Raw genomic sequence first — 27,523 nt, 5'->3', positions numbered from 1 at the left:
CCCACCTAGTGGGAACAGTGGTTTGTAACTCTTCATGGCTCACAGAACTGTTTTCTGCTCTGACTTCTTTCCTTGGCAGAAGACAACTAAGAGCAAAAGCAAACACCTTTATCAGACTTGTGGGAAGCAGTTAGATTCACTCTGTGGGAAAACACACTGCACCTTCTAAGAACTCTTACTCTATTTTTTCTACCAGCTATTGATTGGAGTGTTAGGACTACCAAGAGGGATTTAAAAAACAAACCCCAAATCTCAGAGAGTCATGGGCCCAAAGGAAGAAAGGCTTGTCATAAAAAGCTTAAAAATCTGTTCAAAAAACTTTATGAGAACAACGTAATGAAATTCCCATGAACCTTATTAATGGTCTGTGATCCCATTTTTATATATGTACTTTTTTCATTTCCTCAATTGGCAGGCTTGTAAAACTTATCCTGGGATTTAGAGGTCGAGCAGGGTTTACTTTGGATTGACCTTCACCTCCAGCACAAATTTTTGCAAATGCAACTTAGGCTAACACATTTCAACCCCTATTTCAGTATGTTTACAAGAGAGACCCTGGTGTGCAAGAAGCACTGAGCATCTGGAGCTACAATATCAATAATGTGCTGGACTAAACAACAGGGCGCCTTTACCTGGAAAAAAGCAGGTGAATCTTCAAGGAACGGTGTATTTTCCAGCATCAAGAGATGAACAGTGTTGTCTGTTTGTCACCTGACAGTGTAGTATCTTTAAAATATGGCACAGTACAAGCTTGGTGTACATACTACCTGTTTGTAAGCACAGGCTCTGCCTTGTCTTAGAAACTCATACACATTAACACAGAAACTTCACAGAAAGTTTAGCTTTTATTTAGACCTAAATATAAGTCCTTTATTTTTCAGCGGAGTTCACTCAAGGATGAAATCTGCGTTCAACATCTCTACCCAGCACTGTGCTATCTAGACAGGCTGCGCTGAGACAGGAATTGCTACCCTCATTGACTGCAGCCATTTTAAGATGTTCTCTTACCGTTACAGGGAGCGAGTTTACAAACCCTCACTGTTTCTGGCTTTTCTCCATCGCACCGGTCACCAGCACGGCACATGATCTGCCGGGTCTCCGTTCCCTCCCCGCAGGTCACAGAGCACTATGAAACAGACACAAGACAATTCAGGACATTCAGCTTTCACAGCAATGTGCAAAAATTAATGTGTCTAAAATAGCCCAAGGTTGGCTCTCAGGTCAGGCTATACATTCCAGCAATTTGCTTTGAAAGCAGACTCTAGTGAAGACTGATGTTATGGAGGAATATGCAGAGGAGGGTTTTTCCCTTGATTCTTGCTTTCTGTAATGTTAAATTTATTATTAAAGCATATTATGAATTTTGCTACTTATTCTTCCTGTAGCCAATACCTGATCTTGACAAAGAGAATATAAAGGGCAGAGAAAACTGTTCACTGAGTTAGCTGTAGGGTTCAGCTGTTTGTTCCTAGGTCATTATAACAGTATTGTCACTTCCAGAAACTCTGTGATTCCACAACAGTCCAAGTTGGTAAAAAATGATCTGCTATCCTCAGAAGCGGGGAAATGAGAAGTTGGAAACTTGGAGAAAAACAAGCACAATTTCAACATTGGTTTTGCAGGATTATGTATCTGATATTTTATTTTCCTTTGTTTTGGAGAACTGTCCAGTGCAGCCGGGAGCTTTCAGCCCAGGTGCAGATCTGACTTGGGAGGCCTGAGATGTTAGCAAAGGCAGGTCCCTCTCTCACGACAGGTGCTTGCCTACCTCGGACCAGGGAGAAGCTTTCCACTGTGCGGGGCACGGCAGGCGGTTGCAGGGCCTGCGGCTCTCGGGGCGATCTCCGCTGCAGTACTTGAAGTGGACAGAGCGGTTTGCGCCGTCGTGAAGGGGCTGAATGCAACGCACAGTGCGGATCTGGTAGCCCGAATTCCCACAGGTTTTCGTGCAGTATTCCCACTCATCTGCTGCCCAGCTGGGAAGTAAAAAGAATACGATACCTTCACAACTATTATCCATACTGCTGCCAGGTCAGGCAGCCCTTAGCATACAGTATTTTTGTGATGCAACCACTCAATAAGATCAGTAACCATTCTTACATAGGTAGAAAAAACCATCCATAACACCGGAACTCCAGTCTGGAAAGCTGTCAGCACCCTACCAAATTTGGCTCGGGTTAACTTCTGCATCTACCACAAGGAGCAATCATTTATATCTCTTTACGAGACATACTTACAGAGGCTGTGTGCATTCTTGAAGATTGCACATTCTACGAATGGGCTTTGGCTTTTTGCTGGCTTCACAGAAGCTGCGATGAACCATTTTGTTATCACTTTTCCTGCGGCACCCGTATTTGGTGTACTGAAACCCTGGAAAATATTTCAGGAAAAACAGATCCTTCTTAGAATTTTTGGTTTAAATCTAAGTTTCATGGCCTATTAAATGGTTTTACATGACATATAAAGTAAAGATGCTCAGAATTTGCTGTCAGCCACGAGATTGCTGCACAGTGCTCTATGGATGCTATTTATAACATGACACTGTGACAGGTTTTTAAGGCCAGAAGGGACAGTTATGACCCCTTAGTCTAACCTCTGCATTACAAACAAATCATGGCACAGAGAGGGGAGAAACTACCTCCTTAACATCAAGCAGCAAGTCACTGGCTAACCTGGGAATGAACCCAAGTCTCATTTTAGTGTTTTTGCTACTGGAACACATCACCTGCTTGTCTGTTAAGAGTTAAAGTAATTTTGACATCTGCATTCCCCATTCTTTGCATGAGAGCAATGTACATACTGTAAGTAAAGTGAACACTCAGTAGCATCAATGTCTGAGTCTGTACTTCCAAAGTGGCTTTGGGTAGTGAATTTAGCACCTAAAAAGGACTTTTTCTTTCTAGGCTGGAAGTGCAACACTTTTGAATAATCAAGCACTTCAGGTATTTTAAGCTTGGGCACCCAAAATAACAAACTGCTTTTAAAAAAAGGAAGGCCAAGATTTCTAAAGCATTCACTTCCCCCACCTTTTACTTTTCCAATTTTGGTAATTTGTCATTCATTACTAGAAGGTCTGTTTACCTCCACCACAGGGTTTGGAGCAATGCGACCAACTCTTTAAAGCCCACTCAAAAGTATCTATTTCTTCCTGTAGGACGTTGTTGCTGTTGATAGTTGGTACTGAATCCTCATGAATGATGTATTTGTAAGTCAGGCTAGATCTTGTGTCATTCTCCCGAGGAATGATCTATTAATAATCAAACATAAACAGTGGTACAAAACCAGAGCTATTATTTATTCCTTTGCAAAGTAAAGAAACCAAGGCCTGGCTCTTAGGGGAAACATGGAAACTGCTAGTTAACTCACTGGGGAAAAAAAAATGTTTTTTGTCTTCACAGTTAGAACTAACAATAGTAAGATCAACGCAGAGCCATTTAAAATGAGATACATTTCTAGGCTAGCATTCTTAGCTGGCCAAGTAGGACACCATCATCTAGGATGAAAGGATGGTGTGGCCACATCATTTACTTGGCTAAAGAGTAGGGCTGGTTTCAGATATGGTTTCACATGCAATGCCCTTTTTTGGTCCACTGAAAGTGTCCCACTGATGTCTGACAATGCAATTGGGCTTCTGACTGACATATTACCACTTCATGAAGAGGCAGCAGTTTCCAAGAGCCGGTTACAGCTAATGAGAAAAGGGCTTCAGGCTATCAGCTGTCTCATCCGCACATGTATTTCAGAAAGGTGTTACACCACGGTGTTTTATCTCAGAACAAGCTCCGTGCTGGCCATGCACCTTTAATGAAAGACAAACTCATCATATTCCCACTGCTTGACATGCAACCTACCAGCACCACCACTGCATCGTGCAAGGGCCCAGCAGTGTGTAGAGTTTCTATGTCATCCTCTATGTTGTACTCCCACTCCACGCCCAGGTCGATGAAAGATCGGGATCTGGCCTCCTCCCCTTTCCCATTCAGAATATAGTGTCCTGTAGCCTGGTTCTTAATTGCTAAAAGGATTGAAAACAGTGCCAGTCGTGCCTCCCATCATATCACCAACAATCATGGCAGCTTATGTCAAACTTGACAGGAGATATTATAGAAGGCCTTTTGCAAGAAAAGCCAACACACTAGTAAGTGCTATATTTTCCTCAGATTATGAAAATGACAACTTTTTCATCACATTTTAGTTTCTTTTGCACACATATGTATGTACCAGATGCTAAAGTCAGTAAGCAAAGAGCTGAGGCATTTGAACCCCTGAGAAACCACTTGGTTTTGCGTTCCTGCACCACACCTTAAAAGTCACATCGTGTGGGGATTATTATTACTATGCTCCAATTAGAAGCCAATACATTAGAAATCTGAAAGATAGACTCTCTTTTTTTTTTTTTTGTCCAACTTCTTCCAATGCACTATAAAACATGATAAAAAAAATTATGCAGAAATCTTACAGGTTTCTGTGATTACAGTAATCCAAATGCAGGAGCTCTGCAGTACCTAGTGAGTAGCTTCATGAAGCCACTTGCTGTCAATGCAAAGCTATGCTTCTCTGAAAGTTACCATCAGGCTATACTTGGTCCAAAATGAAGCTCTTGGACCTCAAAAGCCAAGTTTCCCCCTTTGACATTATCATAGTTGAAACAATTTCTTTTTTTTTTTTTCTTCTTTTTTATTCCTACTTCTTTTTAGTAACTAATCTAACTCCGCCTGAAGGGTTTACAACTCAGACACTGCCCTAGCACATGAGGAGCTGATTACAAGGCTGTTAAAACCCATAGAAGCTCTCACCCCTCCTCCCGTGAGCTAAAAATCCCCTAAATGTTAGAAAATAGTAAGCAGTAAGATACAAACTGATTGACAACAGTATGAACTGTCCTATGTGAGAAAAATCTGAAATGAAACAGACTACAAATATATCACAATCTTCTTTCCATTAAAATAGCTGTTGTTTACAATCTGCAGCAAATAAGAATAATTAAAGATACTGAATTTGTTCACATAATAGAATACATAGTTTTTACCCTGGCAGTGCCCATTTACATGTGAGCGATGACAGCCTTTTGTTAGTAAACATGCAAATTGGGATCAGGTTAATATTCTGAAGAGTTCAAATGAGAAGTAAATACTTGTTTGCTGAGTTTACACTCTAGGACTTTGTCCCTAACATGCAATTTTGAATGCACATATTTACCCAAAACACTTTAATTTGGTTATCTCATTTCTCAGGTTCTTTTGCATGACTGCCCCGTGCTTCTCATCATGCCTCAAAGCCAAACCTGAGGAGAGAAACACTTACCAAGAAAGTGAGGAGAAGCCTCGTCTTCTTGGATAAACACATGTCGAGCACCAGGAGGGATATCAAACATCTTAAGGTACCCTTTGGCATGTGTAGTAGTCAATGGAGAAAGCAGAGATGGAAAGAAAAAGTAATAGCCATGGTTAGGAGCACACTACATGACCCAGCTTCTACTTGCAGAAGAGGACATCCATCATCAACTGAGAAGCAGTGCCAGAAAGAAACAGAGCAAATAGTTTTGTAACGTATTTGACGGGACTGCCTTGTGTTTCTTCTCTTTCAGGGAGAGAAAACAAATGAGTTACAAATCTATTTCTCACCTGTCTAGCTACACACTGCTATAGGCCATATCAATTAACAATTCAGGCAAAAATATGTTTCCTATGTTCCTTAGAATACCCGGGGGGGGGGGGGGGGGCGAAACACAAGTCTTTCTGATTATTTTTTCCAAATTACTCATCAGCCCAGCTGTTAGATTCAAGTTTACTTACTGTCATGTTAGATGTTTATGTCTTAAGTGTGTCTGCATACTTCCAAGACATCAAAGACTACAGGAAGGTGGGTGTAGTACAGAGTGTATTGTCTCTACGCATCAGAAAAGGCTTGTCTGTATGGAAGTTAACCCAAACTATTTACAACTGTGAATGTAAAATGCATCAAATTGCTACTGCTTAAGTGAAAGGGCTGAATTCAACTCTCTACAGCTAAAAGGAAAAACCTGTTCCCAAAGAAAATGATTCTTATTTTAGATTTCAATTATTTATCAGCCCAAACCACAGGTAATTAGTGTAACATTAAGTAAATATTGTCATTAGGAAGACTAAAATCCCTCCTAGGGACCTGTCAACAGGCACTTCTATATCCAGTTTTAATCAAGAGCATCGTAAGCATGCTTAGTGCATGGTATTTTCATATTGCTATTATTTTCTCTTTAACAACTGGAGATTTAATTCTGATAAATCTCTGTAGATTCCTTTTTAAAGAGCTGAGTTTCAATCTGTTTTGTACTCTGCTATGCAATCTTCCCGAGTAATCCAGCCCTGCTACAGAAGTAGTGCAGATGCGACAGGAGTTTTTTTATTTGTGCATTGCGAACACAAGACGTAACATTTAACTAATTCTGTTTTGTCCCAGGGACTTCGGGACTAACAAATACTTTGGTAGTTCGTCATGTGTACTACAGCTCCTTGGAAAATCTAAGTGAAGAAAAAGAAGAGGTAGGAATATGTAAAATCATAGTCTTGGCTGATGAGTGACTGCGCAAACAGCGTTTGTCAATCTTTTCATTGATCATCTCTTGAGCATATGAAACATAAAGCTTTTGCCTGATTTGGCGTTATCTTTCGATGTCTGAATGGAGATCAGAACTGCAGCAAGAACTCTCAAGTTGCCATGGATGCCTCTCTTTCTACAAGCACTTGACACTTACCCAGTGTATTTTTAGACTCCTTTGTTTCAGAAAGGGAAATATTGCGAGCTCCTTTGGGCAATGTAAACGCTCCTCTTGTCTTCCCTTAAATAGAGCGTCTGTAATTAGTGCTATGGGAGCCAAGTCTTGTTATTCATTGACTACGTTTGTCAGCCAGATGGTCTTTACAAGTGTAAAGTATAAATTACATTATGTGTTCAAATGCATTTAAAGTAGAATTAGACACATCTAGCAAGTGTTAGTAGTCAATGAAAGTCAGACCAGTGATAATTCAGGTAGGTGATTTTAAGTTGGATACTTGCAGATTTCATTTTCCAGAAACTCGAATTCTTTTTGGCACCTCTTGCTTAAATGTTTTCCTGTTGGAAGAGGTCAATTAGTCTTTTTAATGACTAGATTGCCAAACTCACGGTAAAACAATAAACATTTCATAAACACTTCTATCACTTTCATGAAAGTTTGCAGATAAGTGGCTGATTAACAGCAGTCTTCCCTGACCTATCTCCTAGGACTGTCTGCCACTTTTCACTGTCATGCTTCCCAGACACCAAAAATACTGTGCAAACACTCAGTTGCATGCCGACACCCTGTCAGACAGGCAGTGGCTCTCAGTGGCCCATAGGCAGAGATGCTGAGCCACAACGTGGTGGAGCCAGTAGCATATTTTAGCCTCTGCTGGCCTCTCGTTTGTCCTGTTAATCTCCCAGGGAGTAAGCCAAACCACAAGCTTAGACAGTACATGGGCTGCGAGCTACAAGCTGCAAACCACTGGTACAGAGAACAGGAACCAGACTCATTAGAGAAAGTGCTTATTGGACTGGATCCAAAGTTTGACATGAATATCCTCTCAGCCCCCAAAATTCCAATCATTTTCTTAGTGACAAAATCATAAATGCTCTTAGAAGGCTGAGCACTTATTTCTGCTGATTACTTTTTTTTTTTTTGGTAAGAAAAGCGCAGCAGTTGCCAGCTCCAGAAATATACAGGCTTATCTATAAGGCTCAAGTTACAGTCTTAAATCCATTACTCCTAAAGTTTGAACGATTCTTGCATTAATCCATGTCCAATCCATCAGACTCCAAGGAACCATTCCTTTCAGAAAGGCTCTCTACTGTAATTTGATAATTACAATCACTAAACTTTTCCTGATTGGTTTGTAATAATGAGTAAATATTTTCAGCAAAATATTTAATGTATTTTATTTCCAGTCACACATGAACGTATCTTTTCCAAGTTTAGTTTGTCTGCTCACTGTCCAAATTTAAATACTAATGCTGCAGTAAAGATTGCTTCATGTCAGCAATTACCAGCCTCTAAACTGTTGATGCAGATATCCACATTATCTGTCCCTTAGCCTTTCTCCGCTTTGTCTTAAAACACCTAGTTCTATCAGACAGATATTCCTGAAATAACTGCTCCCAGTCATACAGGAGATATACTTCCCTGAGTAGCTTTCCCAGACTGAAAAAGAAAAGCAATAGAGGAAAGCCTTAAAATACAAAATAGTCAGAGCAAAATGTACAGGATAATATTGCCTTGGCTTAACAAATAACTGACTAAATAGAAATTTCTAAAAAAGTCCAATGAGGTCTTGAATTATTATTGATATGGAATGTGTTGCAAAATACCCCAGACTGTAGTCTGAAAATTTTAACCTGGTCATTCTTAGTTCTGAGTGAGCAGAATGCAATCATATGTTCCACTGGATCTCAGTCACACCACTTAAGGGGTATGAGAAATCAGGATTCCTGCCAAAACATTTATATATTTGGTTCAGAATTCAGCTGAATTTATTTTTAATTTGTTTATTTGACTAAAGGGCTATAATTTGTGAGAAAGCATCATAAAAAAAAATTTGACATGAGGATCCATATGCTCATTTCATATCCATAGAAATTCAGACTTCCACTTAAAACTCCTAAGTTTTGAGGAGCTTGAGAAGTCAAACTTGTGAAAAGCTTAATCTTTAATGGGAGAAAAAAAATGTTTCCTTTAGTACTCCTACAGATAGAGGCATGCTACACTTGGTGTCAGGCAAACTATCTTGATTTCTTCCACATTTCACTGTGAGAAGAACAGTTTGTTTTTGTTTAACAGAACTCAGTGTATCCCCACTTATCAAAACATTGCCTGGCTGGGCTTCAGCATTTACCAAGAACTAAACACGCTCTTCATGGTGAGTATTTCTTGATACACTTGACTGATCAAGCTTTCTTCTAACAGGTCCTTCAAAGGACAGAAATAGTATACTTTTCAAGATGCCCATCTCTTTATCAGAGAGTAAACTGTTTCTGCACATCAGCTTACAACCTGTGTTTTGCTACCTTAAAGTAGGTTGGATTTCTGCCTGGTCTGCAAAAGCAGTAAATATGACAGAAACACCAGAGACAACAGAAACTATACCCAGAGGCACGAAAATGCTATTCCTACCAAGCTTTTTGGGAGTCCGGGTAAAGGTTCCCTTCACAGTTCGGCAATGAGAGTTATCCCCGCCACAGACACCACACTTATCTTCAACCTTATTGGAGCCAATTTCCTTGTCACAACCCACTTTCTGCAGAAGGAAGAGCAAAAGAAGAAAAAAAAGAGAAGGCTCTGTCATTGGTTGTCAGTTTTAGTTATGGTGGGAAGCCATTGCAAAATTAATGCACAGAGGAAATTAGCACCCAACACTGACCTGTTTTATTTAAACACAAATTACTTGCAAATCTGGTGCTGGATAATGGTTTTCATGTGAAAAACAGGAAGTGATTCTTGCTTTATATTCACTGTACTTCAAGACTAAGAAGGGTGGGCAAGAGAGAAAAACGGACACAATTCTATTCAGTCACGAAACTAAGTGCAAAAAAGGCAAAGGAAACTAAGAGATGTGGAGTGTTTCCGTGGAACAGGTCTGTGCTGTTGGTCTAATTTAACTTAAATCTCAAGGAATTACGAGGAATGTGATGCTGCAAATATTTAATTCAGAAACATCTGCAAAGCCTGTCTCTGCACCTTTGACTGAGTCGTTCTGATTGAGTCTAACCAGAGTTGCTCCGTAACACAGCACAGCTGAAACTCAAGGGTGACCTTGGGAAGCCATCACTCACCACGCATTCTCCACGAACACAAATGCTGTAGGGATCTTTATAGGAACAGCGAGTCCCATCGTGCGCCAGCTGCTTCATATAAGCAACGTCTCCAGTTTCTTTGGACTGGCAGTACAGGTGACATCTCTTATTAGCTGTGTAGGAAAGAGAAGTAACTGCACACATGAACAACAATTCAGATGTGCTTCAGAAAAATATCCCACTAAAGGAGTAAAGAGAATACAATAGAGATAGAAAGGACCTTTAACAGACAGCTGTGGGGGAAAAAAAGCAACTAATTTGCTTTTCTGTGAATTATGGGTCTATCACTTTGTGATATTCTCACAGAAATTGTTCCCTTCTAAAGAGGCTCCTAGGACTGGTTTCTTGACTATTCTGACAGCAGCTTTTGCTCCAATCCTACTGGGAACAGGGCTGAGTTTACAAAATCACAGGGATGCAGAAAAATGACAGCAGAAAAATGAGTCCCTGAAAAGATGGTGCTAAAGCCAGGTGAAAGGCACAGAGGATTTGGATCTCTAACATTCTTTATCCTTTTTTGAAAATACCAGACAAACACATATTTCCTGGTTAATGTCTGAATCTAACTCCTTAGCCAGCTGTGTAAAGGGTATCTCAGGGAATACCTGGGGAAGAAATGTCAGCAGCTCTGCAACATCTTTCAGTAAACTAGGAATCTGTCTTTGGGCTTGAGGCTGTCCTTGTCACTCAAGATAATTACTGGGCTAGATTAATTAGTAGTGAAGACTGACAGAATCAGGCCAAGGTGGATGGATCTATAAAAGAGTGGGAAAATACGAAGAAGGACTTCTCAAGCGGTGCCATTAGAAAAACACTGTTAATACTTTCAGCAGCTGTGATCAAACATGGACCCTTTGCACTTGGGCAAACGAGCAGCTGTATGGGAGAGAAGGCAGGAAGAGTTTTTCCCAACCCAACCAGCAGGCTTCCACACTTTGCCCCAACAGTAGAGAGCCAGAGCTTGACAGTGCAGTGCATTAAATGCTACGAGCACCCACCAACTATTCCAGCAGGAGCTGAGAGCCTCAAGCCTCTTGATACATCTTGTTCTCACCAAGAAGAGGATGAAAGTCTGGGGAAGCTAGCTGGCCTAGGGTTGGGGAAATGACAACTGTCTCGCATGGCATCGGTTCTTTCCTTCTGGGGCCATCCTTTTTTCCTGCTTTTCAGTCTTGCCTACACACTGATTACTTCTGGTCTCTGCATGGCTGGTGAACAAGACCCCCTCCCTCCAAGCTCTAGGAGATTCCAGGATTGACTTGTCATAAAGGCAAATAACAGGACGTACAGTCAGGGTGCTCATACGGCAGCCAGTGGTGCTTGCTGTCCTGATACTCAAAGTGGGAGTTGCGCTGCTGACATTGCTGCGCTCTGAAGTCCTCAAAGTGCTTCGGACACTCCTCAGTATTGCAAAGTTGAAACTCAAAATTGACACCAGCACAGTCTTCACCTCCATTAACGGGCCTGTGAAGAGAAAACATTCAAGAGATTCTAAAACCCTCTGGACGTTAGCTCTGGGGACTTTGCTTCTGTCTTAGGTGAAATTTCACACTCTTTTAATAGACAATTTTTCAAAAAAGGCATGTGAAGTGACAGAAATGGAAACAGAGCAGTTCCTCTGCACAGAGATACATACTCGCAGTATAACCTCCGTGCTTGCCCATGCATCCCCAAGGCATATGCTGAAATGCAGAAGTAATACATGTGCACATACATGCTGCCAATAGTTCATTTACAATTAGAGGTTATCTAAATTTATCCTGCAGCTGGCTGAGCTCACTCTTCACTCTCTTACACATCAGCTAAATCCTTTGGATGGTTTTCGACAGTCTTTCCTCTGGAAATTCTTGGATTCTCCAAAAATGATCCTGGCTCCCTGCAAAAAGCCATAATTTCAAGGGGCTTGAACAGAATGTGTATTTTGGCAGATTCCATCCAAGACGTAAATGCCATTTAAACCGACACCTGTAACAATTCCCAGTTGACTGGAACTACCATCTAGCCAGAAGACCTACATTGGATTGTTGCACTGGCGTGTCCGAAAGCGAACTCCAGTTCCACACGTTCGTGAGCAGGAGCCGAATTTGGTCCAGGGTCCCCAGTTGCCATCCTGCTTCAGCTGGTTAGCATTCTTCCACATGCAGTGACCTTTATAGCACCACTGAGAGAAATCGGGCAAGGAAAACAAATGAGAACAGAAACAAAACCCAAACCAAATGTATAATTGCAGTAAAATTAAAAGTACGCAGAAGTGAGCTCATGGGCTGAGAAGGGACATCTCAGAGAACTTTCCTGGGTGCAAAGGGGGTGAGGGTCTACGTACTCCCGGCCCAAGAGTACTTGATCCCCCTCCCTGAAGGCAGTCTGCTCCATGAATGAGCAGGCAGCCCTGCCAAACCTGAACCTGAACCCTTCCATGGGCAGACATATGAAGCTCAACACGTTCTACCCTCCCCTTCACTTAATTTAAATAAGTATTTCTTTCATCTGCATCTTAGTCGCTACCACATTTTTGAAGGAATTGTTATGTTCTGAATATTAGCAGAATAAAGTTTTTGCTGGGGATTATTATTTTTTTTCTTTTTTTTCCTCATACTGGTGAAATATCACACTTATGCAAATAGGCTGGAACAGAGGGCTAGTCGCTGGGCAGGGTGTTGTTTTGCTGCTGGCCAGGGCATACTCAGATGGTGTAAGAGGCTCTCCTGTATCTCAAAATACATGGAATTTGCTAAACAAACATTTATTTAAGTATTCTTTTATAATTAACAATGAATTAGCAGCAGGACACCCAGTAATGGGGATATTAAAAGGGAAAAATAAAGAGCTAATCCTAAGCCTACGCATTTAGCCACAGGATGTCTGGACCACAAGCACTAAGCAGCTGTCCTACAGTAACAGCATTATCTGTTACCATGGATTTCTAAAGACACTTTATGCACACTTTGCAGATGAGACAAGAATCCAAAAAAACATAACAAAAAGGTCACAGAAGAGGCTGAGGATGGGTTACAGCTCAACTGGGGTTTCTATGTACAAAATTTACTTCGTGCTACAGCAAACCTTGTACGGTTCACGGAATATCACAGTGGGAAAGCACAGCTCCCTCTTTTCCCTTCCTCTAGCTCCACCCAGGGGATGCCGGGCAATTCCCTGGTTTCCTCTCTGCCCTTCAGCCCAAATGAATGCAACTGTTTGGTGGTGGTTTTTTTTTTTTTTCAGTACAAACATAGCAAAAACACAATACTCACTTTTCCAGGGGCACATTCTGTCCCATCAAGTGGAGGCCCTTTTTTAGTCTTACAGAAATATGGGTTATCTGGATGGCTACACCACAACTGCTTGCATGGGTCAAAGGTTCGGAACTGAAATGCAGAACATTTATGAGATGAAATTTATTAATACTTTTCAGATAAGTATTCAACCCACCCAGTCAATTCATCTCACACACATGGCTACCAATAAGTACAGTATCTTCAGAAAGAAAGGGGCAGTGCTTATTCCCTGCATTCTCTAGCCCTGAGCTGGTGAGAAGAGGAAAGGAGGAGACACCCAGAAGTGGGAGGAAAAGGACATTTTTCTCCCTTCTTCCTTGGGATCACTACCACAAGTCTGTGTGATGTGGACCACGCTGCCATCCACTTGACCATCAAACCAAACGACCCAGATGACTGTGTTTCACCCGTAAATCTTTCTCGCTCCTCTTTACAGATCTGTTTAACTGTTCTTCAATTATGAGAAGAGGTGTATATTGCAGCTCTTTAATAAGACCAGACACCAACTTGCTGAATGAACGTTTGTCTTCACAATGACTGCTTTGGACATACCGCTGTGCACATTTTATAGCCAACGCCAAAATCAAAGCGGCACTGTTCGTCCATGGAATAATTGATGCCTGGCAGTTCAGGAAGCTTGGGCCAATCATGTTCGAAAGGGTCATCAAGAAGACAGTCATAAGAGCTGTGGACAGATACACAGAAAAAAAAAATCAAGAGAAGATGTATTAATTTTTGGTTTTGATCAAGATCAAAGTACTTATTCTTAGTAAGGCAATACTCCTTTTCTCCAACCTGTTTTCTGTTCTGTTTACATAGTTGTTGCTCTCCAAAGCACAGACAGTCCCTTCTGTAGGAATATTGCCCACTGCAATATGACTGAGCATTGGGTGGGAAGATCCTACAGCAAAATCCCTGCATTTGCTGGAGACTGTGTAGAGGCATCTCCAGCCCCTCCCTGCTCTGGCCTAGTGAAATTTGCACTTTACTTTCCTGTCACCAGAGGTAGAAAACAAACACTTCTCCACTCTCAGTGCCAAAGGGCAACATCTCGATGTGCTCTGACCTGGTCTTAATACCAGGCCTAACACAAAGCCCACCGTAGTCACAGGGGGCCTGTCTGCTGACTTTATGGCATTTCGAAACAGGACAGTAGTCTGAGAACAGGTCTTCTGACCTGATATCCACTGTATTGACAAGGATGAAGCCCTGCCTATGCAAAGGGCAAGAATATGGCTTGCTTTTTTCTCATTCCTATTTAACTCTGATGTCTTAAAATAGAGATACTGGTGAGCTGTTCCTCCTGTACTGGGATATTTCACTTTAAGCTCTAAGGTCTCAATCAATTACTATTTTATGCTTTATGTTACAAACAGGGTTCCTTCTGTAAGAGATGTGGGTCAATTCATGAAGTTTTCACTCAGTTTTGACTGGCAAAACCAGCTATTTGCAATGGAAGAGGAAGCCTGGGTAAGAATTGGATGAAGAGGTACATACATGGAGGGAGACTAGAACCAGCAGAGTAGAGATCTGTTCTCCTTTTCTCCCTAATTCAGACATGCACATGCATGCCACCTTCTCCTTCCACAACTTTTCTGAGTTTAGGGCTTCATCCTGCCAGTTTCACAGCATAAATCCTAGTGAAATAAAAAACCTAGGGAAAACACCAGCTATCTGACATAAAGTCTGCCAGAGAGGCTCCTGCTACCATCCCCCAGAGGAGGCAATGTGGCTCTAAGTACAGCCCTTAGTAAGGAAGTGTTGGTCCTGGTTTATAGCTTTTCTAATATAGATTTGAACAGAAAAAAAGAACAGAAGAGAGAATGGCGAAAATGGTGATCAGAAAACTGCTCCACCAGAGGCATGGGGACTGTACTGAAGCATGGAGCATCCCTCTGGAAGCCTCTGAAGGCTGAGTCCCTTTGGGGAGCAGAGGGCAGGCCACCCCAGAGGACCCCACTCCTCAGTACCGCTGTATTTACAAAAAGGGCTTCCACAGGTTTTGGCTTACACAGTCAAAGGTCTCATTTACAACACTTGTGCCTGGTCTTCAAGCTGGGAATGCCTCTCCTCTCCTCTTTGCTGCCTAGCAGACGGCAGCACACTGGCCCCACACCCAGGAACTACAAAGATTTCTCTTTTCTTTAGTAAAACAACGGCCGCCAAGTGCTGACAGGCCCTTACTGTATGTATCTTTTGAGTTCTTGGCCGCTGCATCTGGACCAGTGGTAACGATGAAAGGCAGCCTGCACCAAGGGAGCCATAACACTCCCCATCGCTGTCTCGTCCCCACATCTGTTCCCTTGCCCATCGTGCTCCATCCCCAGCCTGTAACACAGAATTGGCATCAGAGCCCAGGCAGTTTCTGCTCTTCAACTGGTAAAACAACTGTAAAGAAAACAGCTTCTCATGCACATGTAAGCATGCAAAGTGAAATTGTTCTTTGCATTCTACAGATACCACCTGCATTTCAAACTGATCTTCTTTGATGACAAACCATTAGGGACTCTCTGGATACTCTTTCATCTATATTTCGTTTATTTGTAATACCTGGAATGAACTAACTAGATGATGATGACTTCTTACGCTTCAGATAAAGGAAAACAACAATTCTGCCCATTAGGGAGCAGTTCATTCAGACACTGATTGCTCGTGTTTGTATATTCATTTATCAAAAGCACCTATTTAAACACAGAGCTAGTTATCATGTATCTCAAAAGAGACAACATGGTAGCACGTTACGTCTCAAAGCATGCACCTTGTACAGCTTAAAATGCAAGTGTCCCAGTCATCTCCAGTGGGGCTGAATTCCTCCCAGTGGCTGAACAAGTGGCCTGCACTACTTAAGGAAGACAAAAATCAGATCCTCAGTGCCTGACATAATTAATCCAGACAGCTAACAGAGATCTCTGCTTAATCAGTTACTCCCAACCTAATATTTTATCACTCTTGAAGTGGTGCCAAATCTAACAAATCTGCACTTTCAGTCAATGAGAAGACAGAAGTCAAGGATGCTTGACAAACTACTGCCTCCACTGCCTGGGCCTTCCAGGTTTCTTACTGACCTCTTCCCTACCCTAGAGGAAACAAGTTTCCTGTCTCTCTTCCCCTTCCTTTCTTCCCCCACCTATCTCTTCACTGCTTAAACCACTGATGCATTCCAGGGGGATGGAAATAAAATTAGGATAGCTTTCATATAACCATTAAAATTAAACCACTTGAAGCAAGGAGGAGATGCAGCACCATATTTTGCTGGTAATCTAATTACAAAAGTTAGACTTACACGTGACCAGTTTCATGAGCAACGACAAAAGCTGATGAAAACCCATCCTCATGGTTGAGAGTACAGCTTCGGACCGGGTGACACATGCCAGTAACAGGAGCATATCCTAGTGAGAGAAGTCATGTCTGATTCTTTTGCTCATTACATTTATTTTAAACAAGACCCCCCAATAAATTTACCACTTGCGAAGAACCTAGGATTATTTTCTTTTGATTGTAAATTTTTTCTCTGTCTGCAATTGCTGTCAAACAGAGTAAATGGCTCTGACGTGCTTGGATCAATTTCACAGACATCTGTGTTACTTCAGGCACTTACACTTTTATCACCAAAAATGCACAAGATTCCTGTTCAATTAGAACGTAGAGCTATGGGTTAGGATTTCTTGCATGTGTTCATATTAATACCTTCATCTACATACAGCCTGGCGGATACTGCATGCCTTTTCCTCAGTAAAAGCTAAAATCTTTCTGAAGACAGGGAAGTCTACCTAACATCCCAACCTAACCAGTTTCACTCCAGGCGTGCCAGCCCAGAGCTGAAGGAGAATTTAGATCCTTATCTCTCCCTGAAAGGTGAAGGGAGCATGGAGGTACTGAACACAAATCTCTAGACATCTCCAGCTAGACAGCCAAAACATGGTCTCACCCAGACTCTTCTTTATCTGCACTAACATAAATCATACTTTGTAAATTTACTGCCCATTATCATTACTTCTTTAAGTCATAAAGATTAATGCAGGTATCAAAGTAGGTGGTATGCTATCTATAAAAAGAAAACTACAGTGAACAATGCAGTAAAATAAAAATTGAATGCAAAGTGCATTGAGCGTTCCTAATGATTCCTGCACACACAAACACCTGGTGTTTGAAGAAAGTAAATAGATATTTACTTACACCTGTCAAGTAAGAAAATCTGCTACAGTTAGATATAAATGGCAAGGACTACTTGCTTTTTAAAAAGCATGTAAAATTAATGGGAGGCACTACTTTCTCTCCACAACAGAGTCATGCGTACATGCTCAGGCTGTCCATGTGAGCCTTTGCTAAAGCCAGAATAAGGAACCGAAAATGATGATGAGTGTACATGCCTTCCCCAACAGGACCAGATTTCAATACATCTTTAAAACTGAACACTTCCTTAAGTATTTGCTGAATAAAAGCCTACGTTGCTTATTGTCTCAGGGTCACATAACAATGCAATTTTCAAATTTTCCTCTTTTCTGGTGGATGCTAGTCAAGAAACACCAAGTCCGGATAGCTTTGCTCCAGGTCAGCTGCATTACCTTGCATACCAGCAGGCCCAAAATCTTGCCTGGTTAAGAAGATGGCATGATCGTGGTGCTCAGAGTGATTGGGGTCCGACTTCTGCTGCTGATACGCCCAGCGGCACACGTTCTCCAAGCTTCTCGAGGGATTCCCCCTTTCAATCAAGCTAATGGACTGAAAGAGCAACACATTAGACCCAGAAGCTCCTAAAGGTAGGAAATTCAGACAAGTTCTGATTTTCTTGGGGTATCAACCAGATCCCCGTTTCTCTCTTCCTAATAGCCTATCACTCTTAAGTCATGACGGTCTTCTTTCCTATGAGAAAAGAAAATGTGTATGTTAATAGTGACCATACATGTGTGATAGTACATCTTTAGGGGTTTTTTTGAAGACCGTTTCATGAGTGTTCACATCATCTATGAAAATAACTGCCTGTAACATGCAAAAGGAACACAGAACTTGATGTTAGGATTGAATAAGGACATTTTTATTTCTTTTGCTGTAACTTGCTTACATTCTGGAATGCCAGGCGACAAAGTGATTCAGTTGAGATGAATGAGCATGTAGTGACACACACAGCCTGTGCGGAGGAAGTGAATAATATAAACATATGGGACAATGCCTCAACTGGTGCAAAACACTGTAGTGTCAATGAATGTGTACTGATGAACACAGCTTAAACATTTGGTTCTGTGAGACTTTTTGCTACAGCGTATGCCTACAACCTCAGTAAATTTAGTTACAAGACAAACATCAAATGGGTCTTTTGACTTGCCCAAATTCAATGTCTGAGTTAAACTGAACAGATACGATCTTTATCAAACCCTAAACAGCATTACTGCTTTCCTCTTATCCTTAACAATTTAACAAGCATTTGTTTCAAAACTCTCTGAGTGTATTTTATCAGCAAAATCAATGTACTGTTACAAGTACTGCCCAGAGTACAAAGTGGAGGAGTGTGCTGTGCCCCAGTAACAGGGTTGTATACAAAACAAGAAAACGGGATAGTTGCACTAGCAGACTGCTTGGAGGGGGGGTGTGCCAGCAAGCTGTGTTGGTCAACCAAGATGACTGCTTCCACTAAATTGATTTAATTGCTGAAGGACTCACAAGGGCAGTAATTCAGTCTGCAAGCCTGAGCAAGCAGAGACAGTCCTGAACCTGTGTCACAAAAGGGACACTTGTGGTCAGCCTCAGCAATGAGGGCACAAGCACATTTAGCACATACTAAAAAAAAGGAGTTCTCTGGAACTAACTCTTCAGCAGACTTCTGTTTTCATATCCCTTCATGCGATTAACTATAATTACAAAGAAGACGAAAGCAGAGAACTGATTCAGAGGCTTGCTTACCTTTGCATAGCCCAACATGATCATTCGGACCAGCACAACATTTATGTGAACACCGAGAGATTCATCGTGGTAAATTTCATTCACCTGAGGAAAAAAAAAAGGAAAAACTAAAAAGGGGACTTCAAGGCCATGTATATGTTATTTCAAGTGCTTATATCACTACAGTCTACTCAGAAAAGGATTCAAGCCTCAAATCATTTCCATGCAGGGAGAAACGTAGACTACACTTCCCATCACCACATACCCCCTCACACAGAACTTTCTGAAGCACACATCAAGACTCCTCTCAAGTTTAACAGCCTTTGGATCAAGGCCAATAAAAAAGGGGATTGGGGAAAAAAAAGACTTCAAGTTCAAACCCTGCAAATACTTATCTGAATGCTTAATTTCACTCATTTGATAAACATAATGAGGGAAATGAGGCTGTTCCTGAAAGCAAGGTTATAGCAGTGTGTTCAAGTTCACTGAAGGATTTAAAGGAGATAGAGTTTGCTTTAACAACAGACAGACCCATCACCATCCATCCACGTGGCCACCACTCTATGACATCTGGCCACTCTAACTGTGGATGAATTCCGAATTCTGTTCCTATTTGCTTCATCAACTATTTGGCTCACTTTGATTGGTTTAAACACATGGGATAAGTATTTTAGTGGGGAGAGTGAGTGAGCATATTTTTGTTCATTTTCTAAAAGATTCTGCTGCCAGTAGCTCTAACTCAAGGAAATGTACCGTTAACTTTAGCATAGGTTTGTCCTTGGAAAACACTTGAGCATTTGACTTAAAGCCATTTTTGCATTCTGCAGCTTTAGGCTGGGAAGGCAGAATATTTAGACAATGACATGAACAATGAGGCTCCGTTTCTGCACACATGTAGGCATGTGTTTAGCTTTAAAGATGTGAATAGTACTCTTGATTCTAAATCAATCTTAAAATTAATGGGCAAAGTGTTTCCAAATCCCAGAATTGCTTTGGAAATTTTCATCTGAAAGTTCTAAAGTCAACATTATTGCCAGAGACATAAATGCTGTAGTATACTTTACAGGGTAATGGTATCTCCAAATATACTTGATTCCTACAAGTCAACGCATTCCATTAAAAAAATCCACCAGCTGCATGGAAGCATGTAACATTTATGTGATCTGGAAAGACTTACTACATTGAAAACAACTGCTGGCCTGAGAAAACACCCATCGTAAGACAACCCCCTGAGACCTCGAAACTCTAGTCCTCAAGGACTGCAGAAAACATACAGGGAAGAGCAAACTTCAAAGCCCAGAACGAGTCCTCATAAAACAGTCCATGGCTTTGCACCAAATTAGGTCTGCAGAGGTCTCCTATGAGATCTCTACATATCATTTCAAGGCAGAACTTTGATACAAGTGTTTTTAGTCCCATTTCCAAAGGAAATAAAGATTAGATAATCGCTCCCTCTGTTAGTTCTAATGCCCCAAGAAATTTTGGCCCTGTTAACCACTTTCCAGCAATGCTTGCAAAACAATAAAGACCTCAAAGAAATTAAGTATCCAGAACTTTTGTGAAAAGAAGCAGGTGATTAGAAATAACAGCCTTATTACTGCTCACAAGGAAGGAAACACTGCATATCCTTTTATCACACATACATACAGGAGCTCAGGGAACACTCCCAGCACAAGGGATGCTTAAGTCCCATTAGAGAGCTCAGACACAAGACAGAAATCCAGAGATAAAACTGCGGCTCCACTTCTCACTGAACAACTGAAATATTTCATGGTGGTTTTTGTTTTGAAAAATTATTTTTTTTTAGAAGCAACTAATACTGCTGCCCTACTTTTTAGAGATAAATTAGAATTATGTGGTTACTTTTGTACTAAAAAGAGTATTTGTGGAACTGAAATTAAAAAAGCAGAATTATGCAGATGGGTCAAAAATTTTCCTCTTGAAGACCCTCCTTGTGTCTGGGAAGGTGAGAAATGTCCTGCCACCAGAGTATAAATTAGGGGGCTAAAACAGCTGCAGATCATCAATGAAGTTACTCATCTCCCTAAAAACAAAATAAATATTATGGGTAATTGGTGAAAAATAAATACCACTGTTCAGAGGCTGGTATATTTGAGCAGGATTTAGAGGGTTTTTTTTTATAGTCAGGCTAAACAGAACTTTCCCCTTCCCTGCAGGGAAAAAGGTCATTCCGAGTTGTCCAGACTGTGGGACCTGGCACAATGATTTTAGCCCATGGTTTTTAAAAACGCAATCCCTTTGAGGACCAGCTGAGAACAGACAGTCAGCAGGACAGTTTTACAAGGAATGAGCACATAACTCAGACTGCCTGTCTTCTGAAGCAATTATTCCAAAGTTCAATTATTCATCTCGTATTTCCTCCCCATGAATGCAATAGCATTGGTCCCTCAAAGGTTTGTGTCAGAAAAAATGTTCACAATTTCCCTTGTGCCATGAAACAACAAGCTTCCCAGGAGTGGCTTTCCTAGAAACAAAAAGGATCCTGGAATTGACCTAAAGATTCAAGTCTTCTTCAAGATTTCTCCTCGACACAATTTTTTACACCATTGTCTGTGGATTGCTTTGGAGGACTCCACTACAGGATTCCCATGAGGAGCAAGTTTGTATATACTATTGTGACTGAAACACAGGAAATTTCGGAAACCTGTAACCTCACCAGAAGGACACAAATCTAAAAAAAAGTGCTGCAAACACCAGTGCAGACTGCAGCACTTTCAGACTGCTGTAGCTGCATTTACACTGCAGTTATAATAGCAAAAGAAATTACATTCCAAGATACTGGTACAAAACACATAAATAAGTCACATCCCAGGAAGCTTGATTTGTCTGATCTGAACTTGTGAAACATATCACAGATGACCAACTGGCCATGCAGCCCCTATCACAGTATTCAAGAGTAAAAAGGGGTTACACTGAATTCAACAGTACTATGCACAAGAAGTCAGTCATCACTGTCCCAGGGAGAGTGCTGACAACTGTGAGACTCCACAGACAAAGTGGGGAAGTATCTGCTTACTGAATGCATAAAAAATTGTTCAGACAAAATAAATGAACCTGGCAAATAAACTGTCAGACCGCAGTGAGGAGTACTGGAAAGGGGAGATACCTGCTAATCAAGGGACTTCAGCGCTTCTGTGGAAACACACTCGTGCTTACACACCACGAACGTCAGGGGTGAACCCACATTCCCACACTGGTGTACTCATAAGACAACAATGAGGAATTGAAGGCAGCCTATAGCCAGACCTCCTCCCCAAATGCAAAGTGGCTGGATCCTCACCTGGCACAGAAATTGCTGCCTCTTGAACCACAGTCAGCTGTACATCCCCACGGATTGGTCCTATGAGCATCTCTTGCAGTATGAGCTCTCAGTAGCTGGCCTTTCAAATTCAGACAGTGAGCTGCAGCTGCACGGCTGGTTTTGCACAAGTACTGTACAATCCTCTGGCAGGGTGGCCCACCAGTGCCCGTCGACCCTACCTCTGTGGTGCCCAGGTAGCAGCTGCAGGCTAAGCCAAGGCAATCGGCAGCCCTGCCAAGGGCTGAGGTCCCAAATGACCTAGCAGGAGGTAAACCATTTGCCCAGCAAAGCCTCCCCCATGACCACAGTCATGATCACAGGAGGGATGGCTGCTGTTGGGTTGAAGCTCCAGAAGCCATGGGAAACCTGGACTCTGCCCTTGTTCCTGGTTTTACTACTGGCTGACCAAGACTGCGTTTGGTTTCCTGTTCTGTGTTTCAGATCCTGCCTGTAGTGACCTCCTTTGATATTTTTTGATGAAAAGCTCTATACAAGAACAGTATTACCTTGATTACCAGCTCTTCATTTCCTTCTCTTAGAATGTATGGCGTCTCTGATCACTTTTTAAAATTACCAAGATATGTCAACAGAAATGATTTAAGAGTAATTGAACTGACTGGGAAGGTTACAGAAGTTTCTTTGATGACATTTCCCTGCCTCTGCTCACTCAAAGCAAGTTCCTCTTGGCTTACACCAAATACTTCATTTGACTCTCCTTGCGTTTTGGCGGCCATATAGCCTCAGACCTTCTGTTTCTGCCTTGATGAAACTACTTAACATTTCTGTGTCTGACTTGCACAGGGGAAAGTGCAGATTCTTAACTAGTATTCTACAGTGAAGGAATGTTGAGTAATTCAGAATTTAATGATTAATGCCATCAGCTGCTTTACTGTTCACATCACTGGAAATGAAACAGCTTTGAAGAAAATTGTCAACTACTGGTCAACTGACCATACGTGGGTATAAATCACCAGAATAAATGGCAAGGAGTGAGTTGTGCTCTTCTGGGTGACACCTTCGCATGCTGTTAGTCTTTACCACAGACTGAGGGCAACATGAGATTAAAATTGACATAAACTCATACATGGGAGAAGTGAGTGTGTGATGACTGTATGCTATAGAGACAGCTCCCTAACTAGCAATCTTGACAGACAACAAGGTAAGTTATAAGCCTGACAAAATCAAATATCAAATGTCAGGGCTGTGAAGAAAGGATGGCTTTGAAGGAGAAACAGCTGTCACAGCCTCTGTGATGAAGAGAGAGGGCCTGGGACATTCTTGAAGCCCCGCAATTCAGCTCCACAGTGTAACCCAACAGCTGGATGAGTGGCACGGACAGTGACTCCCAAACTCGTAAGAAAAATTCACCACCTACAGAACAGGCTATTTGCCCATAAAGAACATCCCTCAGTGCTCAACATGAGATGTTGAAATGTGAGGAAATAAAGCAGAGATTTTCTTCTGACCTGTGCCACTTGAGCATGCCTGCTTGCCACAGAAAGCTGGGCTGGGAGAGAGGACAAGCGAGAGGACACAAGGTGCCTCCTCGTCCAGCTCAACACCCAAGCCACAGACTAGCCAAGCCAGCTGCAAGACTTGGGCTGCCTGCTGCAAGGTCTTCTGTAGGTGTCCAGGCTTCACAACACAGACCAGTCTCTGGGAAAGTCACCAAGTAAAAGCACTGGCAGGAACAGTGCTCAACTTGGGCTCTTCTGGCAACTTTGTCATTAAGAGAATTTTTAAAAACTCCATACTCTTCTTCTATATCCATCATCTCTCCCTGCATTTATTTTGCATCATGTTTTCTTCTAATTTCCTGTTTTACCTGCATCTTGTTTAGAAAGTCATATAAAAAAAGACTACCATTGTTAAAATCTTGACAGGAATGACTAGATTGTTACAAAAGCATTCCTCCTAAAAGAGGTAACCATCTTCACTGCAGCTGACCAACAGATTCCCAGGGAAGCAGTGTTTCAGCTTGCACAGGTTCTGTATTGACATCCACTCCCAGAAGATGGAGCCGCTGATGTTTAAGAAAAGATGGAAGAGTTTTGGGACAGTGTATCAGCTCTGCTGTTTACAAAGTTAAATGTTTTTAAAACTGAAAAGACAATATTCTGACATAATCTCTAATGAAGATTTATTGCTGACATTTCATGAGGTATGTGGTAAAAAGAAAATTATTTCCTGCAAGTACTGTATCAAGAATATTTTGTTCCTCACACGAATAATAACTTTTTATCTCCAACTTTCTGGATTCAAAAGTTAACTTGCTTCCATGATTGCCAAACTACATTAATTCCTATTTCGCATTCTTCAGCAATACAAACTACCCGTGCAGCTTAGCACAGCCACAAGTCACTGCTCAGCGGAACCTGGCATTTCTGAAGCACTGCTAGCAGGAACAGTGAAATGCTGCAGATTACCTGCAGATTATGCATGCTGTAGTCAGTCACCAGCATTAACTCTCATTTCCTTGTAGAACTGCACAAAGAAGAATAAGCACTGATCCGACCTTTCTCCTTTATCTGAGGAAGCAACTATCAGGCAAGTGATTGGGTTAGAGATGCAAAAAAGTCAAGAGATCTCTCAACTCAATAATGTGTTTAGGCCCTGCTCTGCACTTCTAGGCAGAGGCAGAGTGAATGAAAAAACGAGAGCAAGTGATGGAGAGATAAAGAACTGCAGGTAGTGTGTGTGCATGGAGACCGTGGCAGAATTTCTACACGTATCTGGCACTGTCTGCTGTTATGTAAGCTAATCATAAAGGTCTCATTGATTTCAGCATGTGGACAACAAACTGAAATTGTTATTTAGAAAGAAAGTGATACCCACAAAACTGCAATACTGAGTGGACAGTGATCACCAAAAGAGGTCAAAAAGCAACTTGCAATTTGAAAGATATAAATACTGCCAAGTCCAAACCTGCTTAGAATCCCTCAGTACATCCTGATGCCCTCCGTGCATATCTCTCTGATCTCAGTTACTTTATTGCAGAGAAGCTTTGTCTTAAGTAAAGGAGTAACAAGTATCAGTTGCCTAATGCAGGAGACCTTTAACTTCAGATCTAACACCACAGTGCTGAAAATATCCAGCTTTTTCTAAGTATCCACTTAAGAAAGTATACTAGCTACCTCTTGCTGAAAGTGATCAGTATGAATGTTTCACTGTTTTGTTTTTTGTTAGCTGAAAAATGAAATTCCTCTAAACTGAATGCAGTGCCTTCAAGATCCTCTCTTTTTGTTAGAGGTTTCACCTTGGTAGCACAGAGGAGAGGAAAGCCAGGTTATGAGAGACAACATAACACAAAAGAAGAGCTAGCTGCAAAGCACCAGATGTACTGACAGTGCCACATTCCCATCAAAGATTAAACACACAGTGGTGAAAACTGATTCTCCTCTTAAAAGAAGCGACCTTAACACCAGCATGGCACGCCACCATGTCACAGAGACAGCACCCAGCTTCCAACAGACAGGGAGTCACTGAAGGGCTGCCACGGAGCATAACTGTGGTGAGGTAACAAACAGGGAGAGGAAAGTGGGGTAGGCTTTTTCAGTCCTACTTGCAGCCCGTTTCCCACTCCTCTGCCAGTTTTCGCTCTACTTGCTTTCCTGCTGTATTTCTGCAGGTTCTCCGAGGGATGCTCCACAGGGGATTAGGAATGGTGCTAAGTATGGCAGGGTTCAGGAGGCAGAGGCTGCAACTCCTTATCTGCTCCTGGTAAAGAAAAATGGACAGGCCACTGAGCTACCCTAACAACCCCAGAGGAATGACATTGTCTCCCACGGGTGATTTTAACCCTTCTGGAAGGCAGGCTGTCAATGACTTTGGCAGTTTGTGCTGTGAAGCAATGGTAAAGCTTCATCTAAAAGCTAGAGACCACACAAGATTTGATTGCTTTGGACTAGATGTGCCCATCTGGGCTTCTGACTTCCAGCACTGACCCTTAACAGCTGTTTCAGATGCATCGCTGGTGCTGGGTTTTCCAGCCTGTTTCTCAAGCCATGTGTATGTACCAATGTTAAGTATAAGGAAACATCTCGGGCATTTCTTTAGCTAAAACTACACCATCAGCCCTGGAGCTCCCAATGGCATGGCAAGGCCATGCAGTGCTCGGTTCTGGCACAGACAGCCATACAGCTGTGCCAGCACAGCACGGCACCAGTATAACCAGGCTTGGCACAGGGTTGAATGAATGTGATTTAATACTGGTTTTTTGCACTTGGGCAAAATAGTGTTGCTTATGATGCCTGTATATATTTGCTCTTTTGAAGCTACTGTGGAGCTGTCTTGTATATGCTGCATTACATGTGGCCTTTAACTTCCCTGCGTGGGAAGGCGAGTCTTAGCAAGTTACCATCAGCCTTGCCAAAATCCTTGTGAATGCTCCTAACATCCACCACAAACTCCTTCTCATCTAGAGCCTCCCGTTTTTAGGGAGAGCAAAAGATACAAGTTTAGATATGCAAGGTTTGGTTCTTGGACCTTCACACCTCTAGGTCCAAATCTAAACCTGAACCTAAAGTCAGGTTTATGTCTGTCAGTCAAATTCATCTGTGCAGAGCTGTGTCTGCTGGTGTCAGCAGTGGACTGGACTGCAGATGCTGCAGTCCCCGCAGCTGCTGGTCTTCTAGGAACAAGCAAAGATTTGCTCATGTGCTTTCTGATTCCCTCAAGCCTAGAAAAGATCTACTAACAACAAAGATACGCAGTTACTAGGTGTACATGCATGGCCATGAAAGCCTTGCTGTTGGTTCAGCCATGTCTCAGAGATGTTCCCCAGAAGAGCCCAGGTTCAGTGGCTTGTTCCTCCCCAAAGATCTTCACACCCAGCTTCCTAACACTTCCTCTGTGCGTGTCAGAGGAGGGGAGGAAGTTATGCCTTGGGCTCCAAAACTGAATGCACAGACATTACTCAACAGCCCCTTTTCATCAAACCGAGATTCTACAGTATCCGTTCACTTATTGTTAGAGAGCAGCTCCCCTGGCATGCTGAAATACCACAGTGACCTAAAATATATAAGCTCACAATTACAGAAACAGTAGGAAAGGCGTAAGACTGAACAAAGCTCCAGATTGTAAACCTAGCAGACTAAATTCTGTTTTTCAGTTACAATGTGTGTGTATGTCTGGGGTTTCTTATTCTAGATTTATAGCACAGTATAATTCTATACAGAGTTGTTATAATTCTACACAGAGTTATGCT

The 27,523-nt window shown here is 41.9% G+C and overlaps 1 protein-coding gene across 1 annotated transcript in view; it reads right to left on the bottom strand.

The window, feature by feature from the left end:
- Positions 1-27,523, bottom strand: part of ADAMTS3 (ADAM metallopeptidase with thrombospondin type 1 motif 3) — a 126,266-nt gene that overhangs the window by 7,479 nt on the left and 91,264 nt on the right. Inside the window, exons 6-21 of the mRNA XM_074867028.1 lie at positions 19,017-19,100; positions 17,684-17,840; positions 16,402-16,507; positions 15,303-15,446; positions 13,671-13,803; positions 13,095-13,208; positions 11,859-12,004; positions 11,132-11,307; positions 9,823-9,956; positions 9,164-9,287; positions 5,305-5,385; positions 3,852-4,015; positions 3,082-3,247; positions 2,238-2,370; positions 1,769-1,976; positions 1,009-1,126 (exon numbers count right to left, since the gene is read on the bottom strand). Coding sequence (XP_074723129.1) covers positions 1,009-1,126; positions 1,769-1,976; positions 2,238-2,370; positions 3,082-3,247; positions 3,852-4,015; positions 5,305-5,385; positions 9,164-9,287; positions 9,823-9,956; positions 11,132-11,307; positions 11,859-12,004; positions 13,095-13,208; positions 13,671-13,803; positions 15,303-15,446; positions 16,402-16,507; positions 17,684-17,840; positions 19,017-19,100 — 2,188 coding nt within the window. The remainder of the gene's footprint in view (positions 1-1,008; positions 1,127-1,768; positions 1,977-2,237; positions 2,371-3,081; positions 3,248-3,851; positions 4,016-5,304; positions 5,386-9,163; positions 9,288-9,822; positions 9,957-11,131; positions 11,308-11,858; positions 12,005-13,094; positions 13,209-13,670; positions 13,804-15,302; positions 15,447-16,401; positions 16,508-17,683; positions 17,841-19,016; positions 19,101-27,523) is intronic.

This window comes from Strix uralensis, chromosome 4 (assembly GCF_047716275.1).
Source record: "Strix uralensis isolate ZFMK-TIS-50842 chromosome 4, bStrUra1, whole genome shotgun sequence".
NCBI lineage: Eukaryota > Metazoa > Chordata > Aves > Strigiformes > Strigidae > Strix > Strix uralensis.
The sequence above is the reverse complement of the archived record's forward strand: the minus strand, read 5'-3'. Positions and strand labels throughout refer to the sequence as shown.